Source organism: Lonchura striata, chromosome Z (assembly GCF_050655825.1).
Source record: "Lonchura striata isolate lonStrDom1 chromosome Z, ASM5065582v1, whole genome shotgun sequence".
Lineage (NCBI taxonomy): Eukaryota > Metazoa > Chordata > Aves > Passeriformes > Estrildidae > Lonchura > Lonchura striata.
In genome coordinates, this window is record NC_140740.1 from 52,182,595 (window position 1) to 52,200,344 (window position 17,750).

General features: G+C 36.4%; 1 protein-coding gene across 1 annotated transcript; it reads left to right on the plus strand.

Annotated features, from left to right (window-relative positions):
* Positions 1–13,565: 13,565 nt before the first annotated feature.
* On the plus strand, positions 13,566–17,704 carry CCDC152 (coiled-coil domain containing 152). Its single transcript, XM_021553899.4, has 5 exons — positions 13,566–13,670; positions 15,177–15,279; positions 15,979–16,106; positions 17,013–17,099; positions 17,582–17,704. The coding sequence occupies exons 1-5, from the start codon at positions 13,566–13,568 to the stop codon at positions 17,702–17,704; spliced, it is 546 nt and encodes a 181-aa protein (XP_021409574.4).
* Positions 17,705–17,750: the final 46 nt, after the last annotated feature.

Consider the following 17,750-nt stretch of genomic DNA (forward strand, 5'->3'; position numbering starts at 1 on the left):
CCAAAATTTGGCCATGCAAACCAAATACAAATAAACATGTATTTGTATGTATTTTGTGTATATTTCTGCTTTCATTGTTTGGACAAATATAAACATTTTGGAGAATGCAGGAGAAATGGGTAGTTCTATACCAAATATCCTTTCTGACAGCTTTCATCTCCTAAACCAGAAAAACAAATCCTTCTGTCAAAAGGAATATAACATGTCAAACAGGATAGATGCATGAGAGTACAATTTATACTCCCATCTTATTAAGCTACTCTGCAGTCTGAGATGCAGAGTAGCTGTACCTAAAGTCAATGTGATACTCTGCTAAACACTGGGATGAGTGCTCTGGCAGTCTAGAGCAGGTTAAAACCTATGCTCTTCCTTCTGTGTGTTCTTCAGGAAAAGACAGAACAAATAATTTTGTAAACTGCATTGACTCTTGCAAAGTTTAACTCTGTGAAGGAATCTGACACATCCATTTGAGATGGCTAGAGTTGCACAGAAAGCTGTTAAAGACCACCAAAAAGGCATAGAGGTCACCAAAACACTGCTCAACCCCATGCCTAACTTTGAGATTTTAAATGTACACAGATGATGCTGTTTGTGAGAAACAGAATATGAAACAATGTCTTGTCACAGGTCTTTGGTGCAGCAATTTCTCTTACAGGGATGCTCACAATGGCAATAAAAGGCATCAGTGTTTTCTGTATGTGTTAGAAACTCTCTGTAGGTTGCAGTATGCATCATCAGCTACCTGCTGCTTTTCCTGCCTAATACACAGTGGATGTCAAACATTTTTTCAGTGGCCACCAGACTCTTGAACTGTCTTGCATGAGAAGTTACTACCCTATAAAGGACAAAAACAAATTAGAATGAACTCTTAATGAACTATAGATAAAAATCTCGTATTTTGGAAGCATGCAGTGTTAAACTGCTTATTTTAGCAGCAATATTTTAAAAGCTAAAACAAAATCATATTTGCTGACTGTTAAACCTTTTACACGTTAAATGTTCTACCCCAGCTTATAAACTTCATTCCCTGTATTTCTGTGTCAAACAAAATCTGTCAAACATTTTTCCCTCAATGTTTATTTTCTACATTTTTCCCCAGTCTGTTCATAGTAATCACATTCTCAGAAGTCAAATGACATATTTACATATGGGTTATTTAGCATAGCATTATTACAAATATTACATGTGGACACTGAGTAACATTTTTGCCTAATCCTAAGAATTGGATTTTAGTCTTCACTTCCTGTCTTGCTATGAATATAATCCATACAAGAAATATACAGATAAATAACACAAAAAGCAGTCTGTGCAATATACTGTGCTTTACTGTATGGTAAAATGCTCACTACTCAAGAGTTTGGTGGGGTTTTCTCTCCTTAGTAACCAACAGCAGGCTTTTTTCTAGGTCTAAGATTAACATTATTCCTGTGATTAACAATTTTATTAACTTTAATTACAAATTTTTAATTCTAACTTTTTGAAAGTACCAAACCTTTTGGAAAAATTGTGCACTTGACAAGAACAACTGAAACTGTAAAAGAGGTTTTGTAAAAATCAGTATGTGAAGCAGGGAAAGTGAGCTAGGAAACGTGAGCAGCATGTACCAAGTTCCCTGGGTACCTCTTTCTTCCCTGGGTACCTCTTTCTCTTATTAATATCTGTCCATGACACACTTGGCACTGTGTCCTTTCCCCACTGATATCTCAGCTGCAGACCTGCTATCCATGAAAATTATTTTTTATCAGTTTGCCTAGTCCATGTCCCAGTGCACACAACCAACCCACAGATGTTCTGATAAAGCAGCTGCCTGCCAAACAGCATGTGTATGTGACCATGACTGGTAGGTTGTTATTTCTCTGGGTGTTTGCAGGCAGAGAATGTCCTGCGTGCACCCACATCTGATTTGCACAGCAGACAGTTCTGCTCATGGGGACAGCACCAAAAGGTATTCAAGATGTAACATCTCTCTATTACAGACAAAAAGCAGGTTATCTGAGAAAGCCATGGAGTATTTAGCATTTGGACAAGAATTCCATTTATACTGTAGAATCACAGACAATAAGGGTGTATGTCCTGAACATGGATAGCTGGAGTGCTATGGAGCCAAGAAAGGACAGCTGGTAATAACAGAAAAGAATTGTTGGTAAGCACCAAGGATTGTTGGTTCTAGGACAGCGTGAGAAAGAACAAGATGTGGCTGGAGAAGGGGTCGTGTGGAAGTAATGCAGCACTTTTTCAGGACAAACATTGTTCCAGTTTCTGGAACACAACCCAGCACAGCACAAGTGCAGGAATGAGGCCAACAAGTGGGAATGGACTGTAGGGGAGATTAAAACTACCCAAGACCCCGGAAGCATCCTTCCCTTCCCTTCCCTTCCCTTCCCTTCCCTTCCCTTCCCTTCCCTCCCCTTCCCTCCCCTCCCCTTCCCTCCCCTCCCCTCCCCTCCCCTCCCCTCCCCTCCCCTCCCCTCCCCTCCCCTCCCCTCCCCTTCCCTCCCCTTCCCTTCCCTTCCCTTCCCTTCCCTTCCCTTCCCTTCCCTTCCCTTCCCTTCCCTTCCCTTCCCTTCCCTTCCCTTCCCTCCCCTCCCCTCACTGCCATGTGCAGACTAGGTCAGGAGCTGACATACCACTTCACACTTTGCACACCCCCTGACTTGTCGTTCTGTTCAACCACAAGCATTTACGAATCTTGGCTTACGGGTGAAACGTCACACACTAGAATGCAGGTTGGGCTCCAGGAATGCACTTATGAAGCCTATTTATGTAAAAAAAACTGGGTCCATAAAGTAAATTAACACCTGCCTAATGAGGACACAACCAACTTTCAACGGGGGGGGTCCGATCTCACCCGCGGGAGGCGGAACCCGCGCGGGGGTGGGCCGAGCCCGGCCCCGTGGGGGCGCGCCCCCCCAGGGCCGGCGGCGGTGGTACGCTCCGCCCGCGCGCTGCGCTCCCCTCAGGCGCCTCAGGGGCAGCGGCGGGGCTCGGGTGAGCGGGGCCCTGGCCTGCTGCTGAATAATTCCTACATACGGCTAATAGCTCGCTCTCTCTGTCTCTCTCTCTATCTCTCTTGCTCTCTCTTGCTCTCTCTTTCTGTATCTCTTTCTCTCTCTCTTTCTCTTTCTCTTTCTCTTTCTCTCTCTCTCTCTCTCTCTCTCTCTCTCTCTCTCTGTCTGTCTCTCTCTCTCTCTGTTTCACTGCAATTGAAAACTTTTCAAAAGTGGTATCACCAGCTGCAATAGTTTCGAAAGTGATACTGGGAAAGCATCGATGGCAAGGGGTCAAAAAGGCATTAAACGAAAGTGTCACTTTTACGGCAGTCAAACCCATTATTTAAATCTTTAGTTTTTCCCCCCGTGACATAAATATCATCGTTCAAAACACGAGTGTCAGGTTTAACATAAAATGCTTTTTGAAGACATAATGTGTAATAGTAATAACAGTGATGACTTCTCCTGCTGGAAAAAATACAACATTAATAATACAACATTCTTTTTAATTTACTGTTGCAGTTCAGCAGGCGTTTTGTACCCAGTGGTACTGTTGCCAAGTGCTGAGCACATCCTGTCTTCCGAGAAAACAAGTGATGCTGTAGAATAAGAAAACACACAAAAAGAACAGCTCAACACAGCAGCTCCCTGAATTCTATCCTCTGTCAAAATGCAGAGAGTGGAACACAGTTGTGAAAGTAATGAAAAAAATTGGCAAATATAAGATACTGCTCATGATAAGGACTGGAAAAGCCAAGGATTTACATTCATAGTGTACATTTAGATTATCAACTAACAGAATATTAAGATGGGTAATTCTTTTAAAAATTCAAGTGTCCTGAATTCATATTTAAAACCCCAGTAGGTTGCAAGTCATTAAGATTACCAATTAATTAAAAAAAAATAACCCTCATGAATCATTTATTTTTCCAAGTTTACTATATTCTGAAAACTTAATTTAAAAAATTGCGTTTTGGCTTATGAATTAGTTTTAGTCTCACTGAAGGAGGAGTGGGCAGAAGAAAAAAGTATTAAACACACAGAACTAATATTGTATTGCTTTGCTCAAGAAGTTACATACACATAAAATCTTGTAAATATTGAATGACTGAGAAAATTACTCAGATTTGGTTTCTGCTTAGTATTGTGCATTTGCCCATTTCTGCGTAACTGTACTGCAAGTATTTCTGTCTGGAAACTCATTCAATTTCTGGGTAGTGAACACATTTTAACTTCTGGTTCATCTCCTGATTGCAAATTTTTTGTTATTTGTAAAAAGGTTGATCACACATTACCATGTAGAAGCTGTGATTTTTTTTGGACCACATGGTTTACTAGTAGGTGTTGGAATTTTTGTCTCATGGAGCCTGATGTTGAGATATAGTTTGAGAATTTTTAGAAGCATTCATGTTGTGTATTTCAGATCCATCTCGCAAATACATGTTGAAGATTCTGTAAGTAGAATTTATAAAAATAGGGGTTGTGTTAAAAATCTGGTGCCTTTCAAAATACTGTATTTTTATTCTGCAGCAGGGTTTATGTCTTGCAGTGCCTATAATTTATTTAACACTTGTTGTTTATAAGAAAATATGTAAGTACCTCTAAACCTGAGTAGCCAAGTATTAGAGTATCTACACAGGTAGAAGATGTTGAATTAATATGTGTCTGGTGCATTACTCTGTCTATGGAAGTGGATCCAAGTTAACTTTTTAATTGCAGCAAACTTTCCAAATTCAACCACAATATATCAGTTTGACAGGTAGTGTTTGGGCTTTCTGACATTCATTGTATTTCCTAGAAATGCAAGATCTTAAATGGGCTGAAGTTTAGCTTTGACACAAAAATAGTTTTAATTTTAAAAAATAGTCTTCTATGTTTTTCTTATATTCTTGCCTAAGAATTTATGTGTTGTGGATGAGAAATGTATTAATTTACAGATCTATTTTTTCCATATATCAAGTGGTCATTTGGTTATATGGTCCAAAAATAAATGAATCATACTGATAAAGAAACTATGAAGAAAACCAGTGTAGTGAACCTTGATAAACTTCTATGTGACTTCTCAGAGATAGAAGAGGTAAGTGAAAAAGGTAGAAAATTTTGAGACTGCCATCTATAATTATTGTGCGACATTTTCAAAATCTTTTTGAGTGAAAATTTCTTTAAGTTGTATCAGCTTACTGTTATGCCTTGTAATACCAACTTCATTTGGCAAACTGTTTGTATGGACTGTACCCTGGAGACATAGGAGTAGATTCTGTGAAATCTGAGAAGCCTTTCTGTGCTAGAATTTTAATAATCCAGAGGCCAAACTGGCTTCTCAGGAAGACTATGGAAGATTGTGTTGAAGATAACTGTATTACACCACTTTCATAGAATCACAGAATCATTTGGGCTGGAAGGGACCTTATAGACCACCTAGTTCCAACCCCCCTTGCTATAGGGAGGGGCACTTCTCACAAAACCAAGTGGTCTAGTGCTGGGGTATCCCTTCAGAAGTTGTTCCTTGTTCTAGAAAAATGTCATTGCCTTATCAGGAGCATGAGTTCCTACATTCCGTATACACTTGAGCTTCCTTTATCTTTTATGTGTGTCATTTCTTAAATGATTGACCTTCTGAGGAAAATCAGTACTGTTCCTTTTTAGACTGATGTTGATAGTAGCTTTCTACTGTTTTCCTTGTCAGAAAATCCATACTAGAGGTAGCATAAAAGGAGCACCTGAAATAAATTTAGCATTTCTCATGGAATAAACTTATTATACCAGTTCCAGTTTCCACATACTGTTCAAGTTGTTGCTCTGCAAGAGTGTTGTCAGCCTCATATGCAAAGCAGTAGAAAGAACCTTGCAAAGGATCGATCCAGACTCTTGACTACAAAACTGAGAGGAAAATAGTTTAGAACTCATTATGCAAGTCAGCATTCTTACTTCTGCAGGGTAAGCTTGGAGCAGCAAAGGATCTCAAGTGTAGTATCATTCTTCTCTATAAAGGAATCTCCTGAATAGGAAATATTACAGGCTTGTACTGCAGTATTGTTGAATTGTTAAATTTTTTATTCACTTAAAATTCAAAACTTAAAACATGTTAATATAATGTTAGTCCTTCTCCAATTTTTTAGAAAATATCAGAAATTAATGATGCAAATAACCTACTGGTTCATCAGCTGGAAAAATGTAACAGATTGCTAACATTAAGTCAATCAAAGGAGGAATCAGTAAAAGAGGGTAAGTTATTTTATTAGAAAGGTATGATTTTTGCATATATTCAAGAAGTTTTGAGAGTTATTTCCATTATTTTCAGCCATAAAAAATAGCATAGCAAGAACACAAGATACTGTGGGAAAAGCAGTAATGCCTAATCTTGAATCATGTAATGAAATACATGTCATAGTAAATATTAATATTGATATTAATTTTATGATGATTCAGACAGTTCAATGGCTGCTAATAAAATGTCATTCACTATTTATAGATGGGAACTATAAGTCTGTAATCATAATCTAAAAGTTGTGAAACAAAGGAGGGATTTTAGGAAAAACTATAAAATTAAGATTTGTTTTATTCTAGAACTGTTTCCAGATGAGTATTTGAAATGAGAAACAATATCTAATACTTAGCATGGATTTATGGTTGCTTATTCTTCTGTAGTTTGTAAAGTAGCTGAGGTGCATCTTTTTGTAGGACTTTAAACTCAGCCTGCTGAAAGTTTGGAAGCAAGGTAGGAATAAACTGGAAGACTGCCAGTTGGGTTTTATTCCAATCTTCACTGGGACTTGGATAATTTAGCATAATCAGAAATTAAGTGTTGAAATTGAGCTGTTGAGTGAGTGAAGCTTGCTTATGATGATAATCTCTTCAGATATACCAAAAACTCATGGTACAAGATGACAGGGGAGATGGAGACCAGTAGCAGAACAAATGGGAAGCATTTTGTGTAAACAATGGTTGATGTTGGCTGCTTTTCAGGAAAGAGATTTTGGTGTCCTCTAAACAGTTCTCTTAAAATATCAGTAGATGCAAACACAGTGGTAGGCATGATTGCAGAAGAAAAAGAGAAATAAGCTTTGTGACTCTGTAAGGTCTGTGATTTTTGTGTCCTGTTGTGGTCCACACATCTCAAAATAGACAATAGCAGAACTAGAAAAGGTAACAGGGAAGGAGGCAAGGCTTGGTATTGCCAGGAAGGAGCAAGGTACAAGGAATCAGGAACCATTCCTGTAAAAAAGACCATGGATGTAGGGGCTTAACCATGCAAGGCTCACTCCCACTGTGCCCATGCAGGGCTGGTCCAGCAAGGACTGCCATGGTCAGCCAAAAGTCTACATTACAAAACAAGTTTGTAATGATGAGAGTGACTCAGGAGGCTGAGTCAGAATGAAATTCAGAAATGGTAACAAAGGCCAAGACATGGCCCAAGGATTTCTGCTTGGTCCAAATGAAGAGGCAGGTCTGATATCAAGCCAGAAAATCACTCCCTAGGTCATGAGCAGGGTCTAGTGTGTGGCTGCCTCACAGCTGCAGCAGAGGCCAAGGGCAAAAGCGTCCGTTAACAAGCATGGGAAGAAGGGATTGCTATTTCTGAATCTGCTGCCAGCCTTTTTTTGAATGTACCATCTATATTCTTTCTAAGATGGCCTTGTGCCCAGCCAGACACCCAGAAGGTGCCTGTGGGAAAATGCACCTGGGGCTTTCACAGGTTTGGTCACAATTTTGGGACATCTGAGGGAAGACTTCAGTTGACTGGGAACTTTTCAGCCAAGAAAAAGAATTGAGCTGATATGACTAATAGTTGTGAAATTGAGAATGGCTCAGAGAAAGTGATGACAGAATAGAATATTCATTGTCTAATGTAGTAAAAAAACTAGATGGAAATAAAACTTGTTTATTGATTTAGAGCTAACAAAGGAGTAACTTTTCCACACATTACAAAATAAACTTATATCGGTTCCACAGAAGCCTGTGCATAACAGAAGTATACATTAATCCAAAAAAACTGGAAAAATAATAGAAAACAACAATTTTTTTTAAACACAACGGCAGTATCTCTCATTGTCCTCCTTCATTCTGTGCTTGGGAACTTGAGAGGATGTACTAATGATATCATTTATCTAGCTTTTTTTCATCTTTCCTGAATTATCTGTAGCGTGTATAGCAAAGTGTCTTAGTGAACTGGATGGAACTTTGGTTTCAGTCAGAAAAACTTGTTTCTCTATTAAGCACAAAAGTCAGATAGTGAAGGACAGTCCCTCAGAAACAGAAGAGGTTTCCTTATTGATGAAACTAGAAAGGAATGGGTTTATATAAAATAGTTTGTAAAAAAGGAAAGGAAAAGATTGACAAAAAGAAGAAATCATTCTTACTATGGAACCTGTGATATAAATGGTAGCAGAGAAAGTGAAAGAGACAACTCAGGAAGCCAGAGCAGCTGGGATGACTGCAACAAGAAAGAGGAATGGACTGAAAGCAGATCAAAGTCAGAAGAGAGATCTGAGCTTTGTAAACAGTATTGCCTCACTTTCATGAGGTAAGAGAGAAATTATTTGATGAGATAGTTATGCTGATACAACTGAAGAGAACAGCCTCTGGAACTTCTTTTGAAACACAGGACGAAAAAAAGAAGTGTGGGTGGCAGAAGTCCAAATAAAAATACCAGAGCAATCAGCCTGAAATATGAGCTAATGTTTCAGCAACAGGGATAGTCAGGAAAAAACAAACCTCAACAATATTGAAGTCATAGGGTTAGTGCACATATCGACTGGAGGCAGAATTGCTGTAAGACAAGGATCCTGGTCAATGAGTAAGAGTAATTGCAGACATATTAGTAACATTGACAAAAACAAGTGCAAAGCAGGAATGTGGAACAATGTGAGACATCGAAGAGGTGATTCTGAAAGCTATTTAATGATAATGAAGTAAAATATGAGTAAGATGCCAAAGGGATGGAATATATCTAGAAATAAAGACAATTATGGCTGCCCAGTTAGGTTAAGCTCAGAAAGGTTGTGGAGTCTCCGCTACTGGAGACATTCAAAAACCATCTGGGTGTAATCCTGTGCTATGTGCTCTGGGATGGCCCTGCTTGAGCAGGGAGGTTGGGCAGATGACCCAGTAAGGGCCCTTTCTGTGATTCTGTACTTACCAGTAAGGTAAACTATTAGATTAATGTGCTTACCAATAAGGTAAACCCTTCAAATATCAGGGCATTAAATGCTTGTAAGTATATTGATTTGAACTGTATTCATTACTGGTGCTCATAAAGCAGAGTTTCAAAAAAACATCTTGCACAGAAAATTGACATAAACTGTGGCAGAGACAGGAACCTTCAGGTAAACAATTAACATGTTGCTAGAGATGAGAAGAGTTTGTGAATAGTGGTGGTGACATTAAGAGTATTTCAAAAAGATGTGAAAGGCTGATGTAGTGATTATAAATTAGTATGCCTATAACGTACTAATATATTATAGTAGTATGTATAGCATACATACTACTATAGTATATATACTACTATAGTATTTATACTAATATGGTATAGTAGTATAAATTAGTATGTCTATATATTTTCTTTTTCTTTTTGCAATTGATAGAAACAGTCTTTTCACCTTTATTAAATTGACCTTCCACACTGACCGTTCAAAAGAGGTAATAGCAAATGCGGTATTCAGATTCAGAGTACTAAAACTTTTGCATCTAATAGTTAAATTCTTTATGAAAATCTTTTGGAAGGTCAAAGCACTGTGGAATTAAAAGAGACCCCCAATCCCCTTTAATATTGATGGGGCTATAGAGGGGTCCTCTGCAGCGCTGAAGAGGCACAAGGGACCAAATACAGCATCGATACTTTCTGTCTTTACTCTGGCGATAGTTATCTGAATGGACTGTAGTCATAAGAATGGCTTTTATAGAGTGATATTGCCAGCTGTGGCTTGGAAAAAAAATTTCCCCTAGCCTTATGTCCCAAGCTGTTTCCCAGAACCCAACTCAGCCACAGCTCCTGAAGTATCTTTTGAAGGGTTGCTCCAAAGGCAACAGAAGTTGCTTACAGCAGAGGAGAAGGAAGAAAGAGAGCTGTGAAAAGATAAGCTATTGTTCCACCTACCCTGAAGAGTTTGTGGCTAATAGTGGTAGTGGGGTGAAGGAAGTGAATTTTTTTCCTGACTGAAGAACACTTTGTTTTAAGAAACAACAACAACAACAAAAATAGCATTTCATACCCCAAGAAATTTCCAAAAAGTGAGAACCTGAGGAGTCCTTGATATCCTTGTCAAAATCTTTCCTAGAACTGTTTAAGGTAAAATAAGATTGTAAATTCTGAAAAAAAAAAATACAAAGGAAGAAAGAAAATATCTAGAGCTCAAGGGAGAGGGCAGTGAAACACTTATATCCAAGATAAGGTGGAAAAAGAAAAGGCAGCTTGGCCTGTGTGTACACTCTCTGAAAGGTCATAAATTAACTTTATTTTTCTTGATACATTGTTTCCTAAACAAAGATGAGTTTCAAAAAAACAGTTTTTGTTTCATGTACACCATTGCAGATCCATATTAGACAGATACCAGTCTGAAATATTTGTTTTCTGCTCCTTTCTACTGTTTCTATGGTGGCCAAATAGACTCGTGATGCTACAGTTCTGAATTAAATTCTAATGTAATTTTCTAAAATAAAGCAATCAGAGCTTGCTTAAGGACACTTAAGCAAGCTTAAGAACACTTAAGGAGGTTCTATTTAGCATCTTCAGGGTTGTGTATTTGTTTATTTAGCATTTCTAAGGTGTCAAAGGAAAAAGTGGTTGATATAATTGCTCTATAAACAAATCAATTAGAAATGCAGATGAACACCTATGCTGTTCAGTCTTTCTGCATGTAGGCACTATATCTTACAGGGAATGAACTACACAGGATCCATAACAGATGCTATGACAGTGATCCACAAGGCTGCAAACATAAAGAAAAATTCCACTTCTTTTCCTTAATGTAGGCAAGCAAAACTTGTGCATTCCCAGGAATTTTGTTCCAGTCAGAACTTTAGGTACATGTGAGATTTGCCAAGATATATCCTTTAAATATAAGAAAGATAAGCAGATATTCTTGGGACTGTACAAAAGAGTGGCATACACTTAAACAGCTGTAATTCCTTGTAAAGACTAGCTGCTGCTCTAGTGTTGACTCAGATGTCTTTCCAAATTGTGCATGAATTACAAGCATCTGAGTTAATTTCCATACATTTTCAAATGGGAGGAAATTTGTAGTACAACTAGGTGGTACAGACAGACGGGCATGCTGATCCTAGTCATTCCGACTTTGAACAGGATTTTTCCACAGTTGCGTTTGATCCAGCGCACCAACTGAGGGGCAGGCAATGTTTCTGTGCTGCTCGTGCTCCCTCTACTGTTTTTTTTGGAAGCACGGAACGGGAGAAGGTATCTGGCTAACGTACTCGGCTTCGTTAAAAGCAGACTCGATGGAAGATCAGGCTGACAGAAAACTGAACCAGTTACCTGGGATCTTAGCTTATCTTCCTCAGTCCATTATTTGTAGTGTTGTCTTTGGTGATATGATGGACAGTTTTCAAAAGGGCTTTAGTTTGATGAGATGAGTAACTGTCATTCAGGGAACTTTTATGTGTTGTGGAAATTAAAAGCCATTTAAGAAATGCAATGGTACTCAGGAAAGAGAAAGAGAAGCTTTAAAAGTAACAACCTCAGTTGTAGAGCCTCTGCTGTTCTCAGCCTTTGACAGTTTTGTCACTCTACTGATAAATTTACAATGAACATAAGGGATAAAAGTCATTTAGTGAAAACCTAATCCTACACTACAGGAAGTACATATCGTGTTTGAATATTAAAAATACCATTTAAAAATAAAATTATGAAATACAACTATGTAAACTGATAAGAGCTTTCATGCATAATTCTGTTTTATAAAATGAGATAATGGAACATATATTCTGAATCTCTCAAAGCTTATGTTGAGCCACAAGATGAATGTTACATGCATCACAAAATGGGTAAAAAAGGGGTAAGATACTGCAGTGAGTGGATTCTCTTGGTCTTGTTTAAAAGAAAATTGGCAAAGAAACAATGTCAGGAAAGTAAGTCTCAGTTTCATTAAATACATCAAATTGCTGGAAGGCTGATACAGGAAACTTCCAGTATTGCCCACAAAACAAAAGATGCTTGTTTTCTGACTAGAAACAAGCATGTAATAGTTTTATGAAATTGTTTGTATTGTTTCATAAAATTGATTTTAATCAATCATCAAACTAAAAGCTTAAATTAAGCAGTAACCATGTAATAATAATCTGAGTTATTTCTACAGTCAGTAAAAAGACTTAGAGAAACATTTAACCAAAATTATTATAAAGTATTAGATAAAATTTTGTAAACAAAATGTAAATTTATGAAGACACTATTCAAAAATACTGTATCTTTAATTTCTTTCAGAATGCAGTTCTCTACAGAATGTGATAAAGGGTCTGACACAAACCATTGAAAACCAGTGTAATGTGAAAGGTAAAGGAAAAAATGCTATTTTATATATATTCTGTACTGTAATTTCGAATAAGCAGGCATTCAATTTTTTCATTTATATTTACTGATTTTTTTTTTCAGACACAGAAACTTACTGACAGGCAAAGAGAAACAAAAAAAAAATCTAAAATAAATCTTGTGCAGTAATAAATTACTATTGCCATTATTGCCATAGTTTACATAGTAACTGCCTCCAGGAGGTTATTTTAATCAATAGCTGGGTTTTAAATTCATTTTAGTGTAACACAGGCAATTTTACAAAAGGTGAGAAAGTATCATTCAGCTGTTGGATTGTAGACTATTAAAGTGTTTATGCACAGTTTTTATCACTTTGATAAACCAGAGTGTCTTTATTATTATTATTGTTGTTGTTGTTGTTGTTGTTGTTGTTGTTGTTATTCATAATCATAATCATAATCATAATCATAATCATAATTATTCTTAATAATGTAATTAAATGTTATTGCTTTTGTCCACATATACTTGACAACTACCAATTTTTACTCGGAAAAAAAAATAAATATTTGCTATATCTTTATACTACACCATGAAGTTAATTTTATAACCATTATGCCTTCAAGGCATATTTGCATATATATATTAATAAACCTCTAACACTGGAAGTATATGGATGTTTTTTAATAATCAAATTGATAAGGATAATTTTTAAAAATCTATTTTCTCTAAATTCTCTGTTTGCATACTGTTTTCTGGTTATTGGGAAACAGGTAGTTAAGAACTTGCATCTTCCAGTTTGAGACTGTTGTAGCCATGATAATAATTTTTATTTTCCGAGTCAAAGAACTTTGCATCTAGATTTTTCTTGAATACATAATTTATCAGAAAACTAGAGAAAGTTCTAAGTAGTGATACAAATTAAATATTATTATTAAACTTAAACTATGATTTTTCTTGTTAAAAATTGAAACAGACAGTTTGTCGTTCTGTAATGATGATTATAATGTCTACAAAAAAAGGTTCTCAAAGGTCAGCTGAGTTAAAAAATGCAAGTAATTTCTTTATTCTGCTTTCATGCTGAAGAAATCGTCAAAATGTACTTTTTAGTGTACCATATAGTTTTTGTTTGTGTAGATGAAAATGATAGACTAAAGGGAACCATTCACAACTTGGAAGATAAATTAAAGACTTGTGAAGAGGTATGTCAAAAATTATCATTCTTTATGGAAAAGGAATAATACTGCATCTCTATTATACTGTATCTCTTTTTGTTTGGGGTTTGCTATTGATACTCGTATCGGTGCTCTTCTGTTAATGTTTTTCATGTGTAAAAAGAAAAAGGTTGTTCTCATGACAGTATCCATGTGAGAAGGTGTTAGAAAACCTAAGAGGTTAAAACTTCATGGTGCTGAGAACTTTGGCTCCATCTAAGATGCACTTGGGGTTTTTTTAACTGCATTTAGCTTTAAATTCAATTTCACCTTCATCATTCTAATCTCTTGTACTAAAATAATTTTGCATGTGGAAATAGGGTTTTCACATTGAAGGTGTCTGGAGAATTAGGAGTGGTCTGAATTTTGTCCAGTTTATTCAGGAATAAATACTACAAAGATAATAGGTCTCTACATCTTATCTGTACCTCATAATAAATTCCATATATTATCTCTGTACTTTGTATCTATGGCACTAATTTTTGCAAAGGAGGTAAAACCAGAAGCACTAGTCAGAGTTCTCTGTTTTCATAGCTCTCTGTGTGGAGAGTGCACATCTGCTATCTGTTTAGGATCAGGAATCTCACTGCTGGTTTCCTTTGCCTGTGTTTGTGCTATGAGTTAAAATCAAATATTTGTACCAGTAGAGCTATTAGCTTGACTTCTTGAGTAAAAAAATGAGTAATGCCTTCTGAAGGATCTGAAAAATTATTATTCACCCATTATACACCCATTAAACACATGTATGAGCACGGTGGATCCTCCTGGTCATTCTGAAGGCACCTGACTATGTCCCCATATACTGATCCCCAGTCAGTGACTGCCTTGGTGAGTGCCCCCAGACATCACTCTGGTGAGTGGCAATCTTGTCAGAAAGCTTCAACAAGAGCTTTGGAGTCAGCACCTCAACAGTGGCAGCTACAGACAATTTCTTGAAAGTTCTGGAGTAAATTTATAGTTATTGGAGTTAGTAAGTTATTGGAGTAAATTTATAACTGGAATCTTCAAACTTTGAACGTTACTGCCAGCAGCATCACTACTGCTGGTATCACTGATGTGTCTTACTGCTGCCAATGTGAAGTTGTGGAATCCTTAGTATAAACAATACTAACAAAACTCACACTTGAATCATGCAATCCTTGAGTCAAAAATACACAAAAGTGAAACTGTATTTCCTTAACTAACTGCATTATTGTGTCAGATCCTGTTCTCGGGAAAGGAATATTACCTCTCCATTTGCCTGTTCTCCTAAGAAGTACAGTTTCTAATTTTATATTAACAGATAACTAATACAATGAAATCTACTATGTTTTTCATCTGTGGACTTCAGTCAGACCATGTAAGAAGTAACTGGGCATTTAAATTTACAAGATTGAGGATAAAACAAGTACTGAATAATAGAGTACTGTATATTTTTACATGATGGTTGTGCTTTGCAGAAGGCTAAGAGCACAGCAGTTTGCAAGATCTTTACAAAACATTTTACATTCACAGGAGTATAAAGATCAAATTGAGAAACTCATGACAGAAATTAAAAACAAAGAGGAAGACCACAAATTAGAAATAACACAGTTGAATTGCGATACGAGGAAAAAATGTAAGTTCTCTAAAGATTGAACACTTTAGCAATGGGCAAAAATACTGTCACCATGCTATGTTTTGCCTAGGATAAATATGAGTTCCACTTTGTAGTGGAAACACATGAACACTAGAAATTGGCAGTGTTTAATGGAATTTTATCTTCACTGAAGAGAACAGAGAGTGGTAATGAAGCAATAGTACAGAAACATGGGATGAATAGAAACTCCCAGATAGTTAGAACAAATAATGGGAATGTGGGCATAAAAATCAGAAGGAATGAAATTTTGATATAAGTGTCAACTGGAACCTTGCTTTGAACTGTAAGGTAGATTGCTGTTCAAATCTTCTATCTGTGTTCAGAAAAGTAAAACATTATTTTCACAAATAAATAATACTTCAGTGAGGAGAAAACTGATGTCTATGTTCATTTGCTCTATTAGAGATATAACCTTAAAAATTAGGATTTTTTTGGTCCTCCATATAGGTGTAAACAAGGAAAGTTTTTGCAAATTATATGCTTTTTTTAAAAAGACACCATCTTACTGGGATAGGATGGTGTGGTTTTCATATAGTTTCAGTATGGTTTCTGCTTGAATTGTCTTCCAGTGAAATGTTGACCTGATGTTCAAGAAAGTTTTAATATTTGGAAAATTATGTTAATTTTTTGTCTATATAATCTTTTATAATCATAATTTTGGTGTTACTGTGTTGCTAGTTGAACTAAAAGAAATGGAGTATAGAGAAGAGAGAGATAAAAAAGACCTGGAAATATTAGAGCTAACTAGACAGCTGAAAATTCAAAATGAAGAGAAGCAGAATGAAATAATTAAACTGCAGATAGAGGTATGCATTACAAAGCTGACTTAAAGATGAACTGAGCATTTGGTAAACTTCAAAGAGACTGTGTAGTGAAAAAATGTTAATTAGTACTTAACAAAGTAATATGATGGAATCTAGAAAACTTAATTATTTATTGTCTTAATGGGGATCAGTGGTAGGTGCTCCCTTCCACAATGGTAACTGACTCCTGCTCAGGAGTCAAGTTCCACCTCCTGTATAGGGAGACTGAAGGTGCTCTCCTCTTGTTCCAAATCAGATTACTTAGAAATAGTTTTAGATTTTGAGCTATTAAATTCAACAATGTTTTCTGCTTAACTTTCTTGTTTTTAATTTCTGAATGATGAGAATATTTTTTTAAATAAAATTCCAATAAGAAATTCTAATCCTTCAGATATTTAAGACAGAACATTCATCATGTATTTCATTTATCTTGTTTTAAAACATTCTCATTACAAAAAGAATTAAGGAAATGCTTCAAACCTTTCACACATCAAAAAAGAAATAAGTTTTGGAAGTGTTTAGGCTGACTGGTCCTTGGAACATAAAAGAAGAACGATGCTTCTGGAGGATTTTAGCACCTTCTGTATTTTCTCATTCTGTAGATATATGGCTGAGAAGCCTTCAATTTTCTTCTTTTTTTTTTCAGAAGTGCATTTGTACTGCTTTTGCAAAACTTTGAGACTTTTTTTTTTTTAAAGACATACAGCTTGTAACTACATGATTTTTAAAGTAAACATAAGTAGCCTTGTTTTTCTAGACTTAGTAGAAAGGCTTACTGCTACTACCTTCAGGTGAAAAAATGCAACTAATAAAAAGTGAAAATTTCACTTGACATATTTAATACACCTTTCCCCCCCACACCCACACCCCGTTCATTCTTACCATTTTGTCTTTGCCTGTTTCTTTCAGTTCAATGCTAAATTGGCAAGAGCTCAGGATAAAACCACCAAGTCCTTTTCAGATGCCTCAGTCTTACCACAAAGTATCTATCGAAGGGTAGGTGTTTTCATAGTGTGTAGCACACAGATACTGTTTCAGGGTGTTTGAAGCAGGCGTTCCCTGGGGTTTCTCCCTATGTTCTCTCCCACACACCCTCTACAACACTCAATCCATAGAATCATAGGATAATTTAGTATAGAAAAGGCTTTTAAGATCATCAACTCCAATTGTCATGGCTCTTGACATACTGATACTACTGAGGGCAAGCAACAACAAAAAGCTACATGTGAGGTGGTTTTGTGGTTTTACTACAGAATTGTTAACCTAGAAATTTAAACTAGAACTGACATCAGTGACACTGGTAGAATGCTTTTTTTTTTTTAGAAAAACAGGATTCAGGAAATAGTTTTTGCAATTTTGTGATACAAAATACCAAGGAAAATATTCTTATTAAAATATCTTACTCACAGTAGCACAAGGTATTGTTACATAATCTTATGTGATATTTAAGAATGAAGCCTTTGTCTGCACTTTTACAGAAGCTGCAGCATCTCCAGGAAGAGAAAAACAAAGAAATTGAAATTCTCCGAAACACCATAAAAGACTTGGAGCAGCGTCTTAATAAAGGCCAAGACCTGCCGTTCAAACGGAGGAGATTCTGAGTAAATGACATGAAGTATTTCAGTGTTTCAAATTCTGCATCTCAAA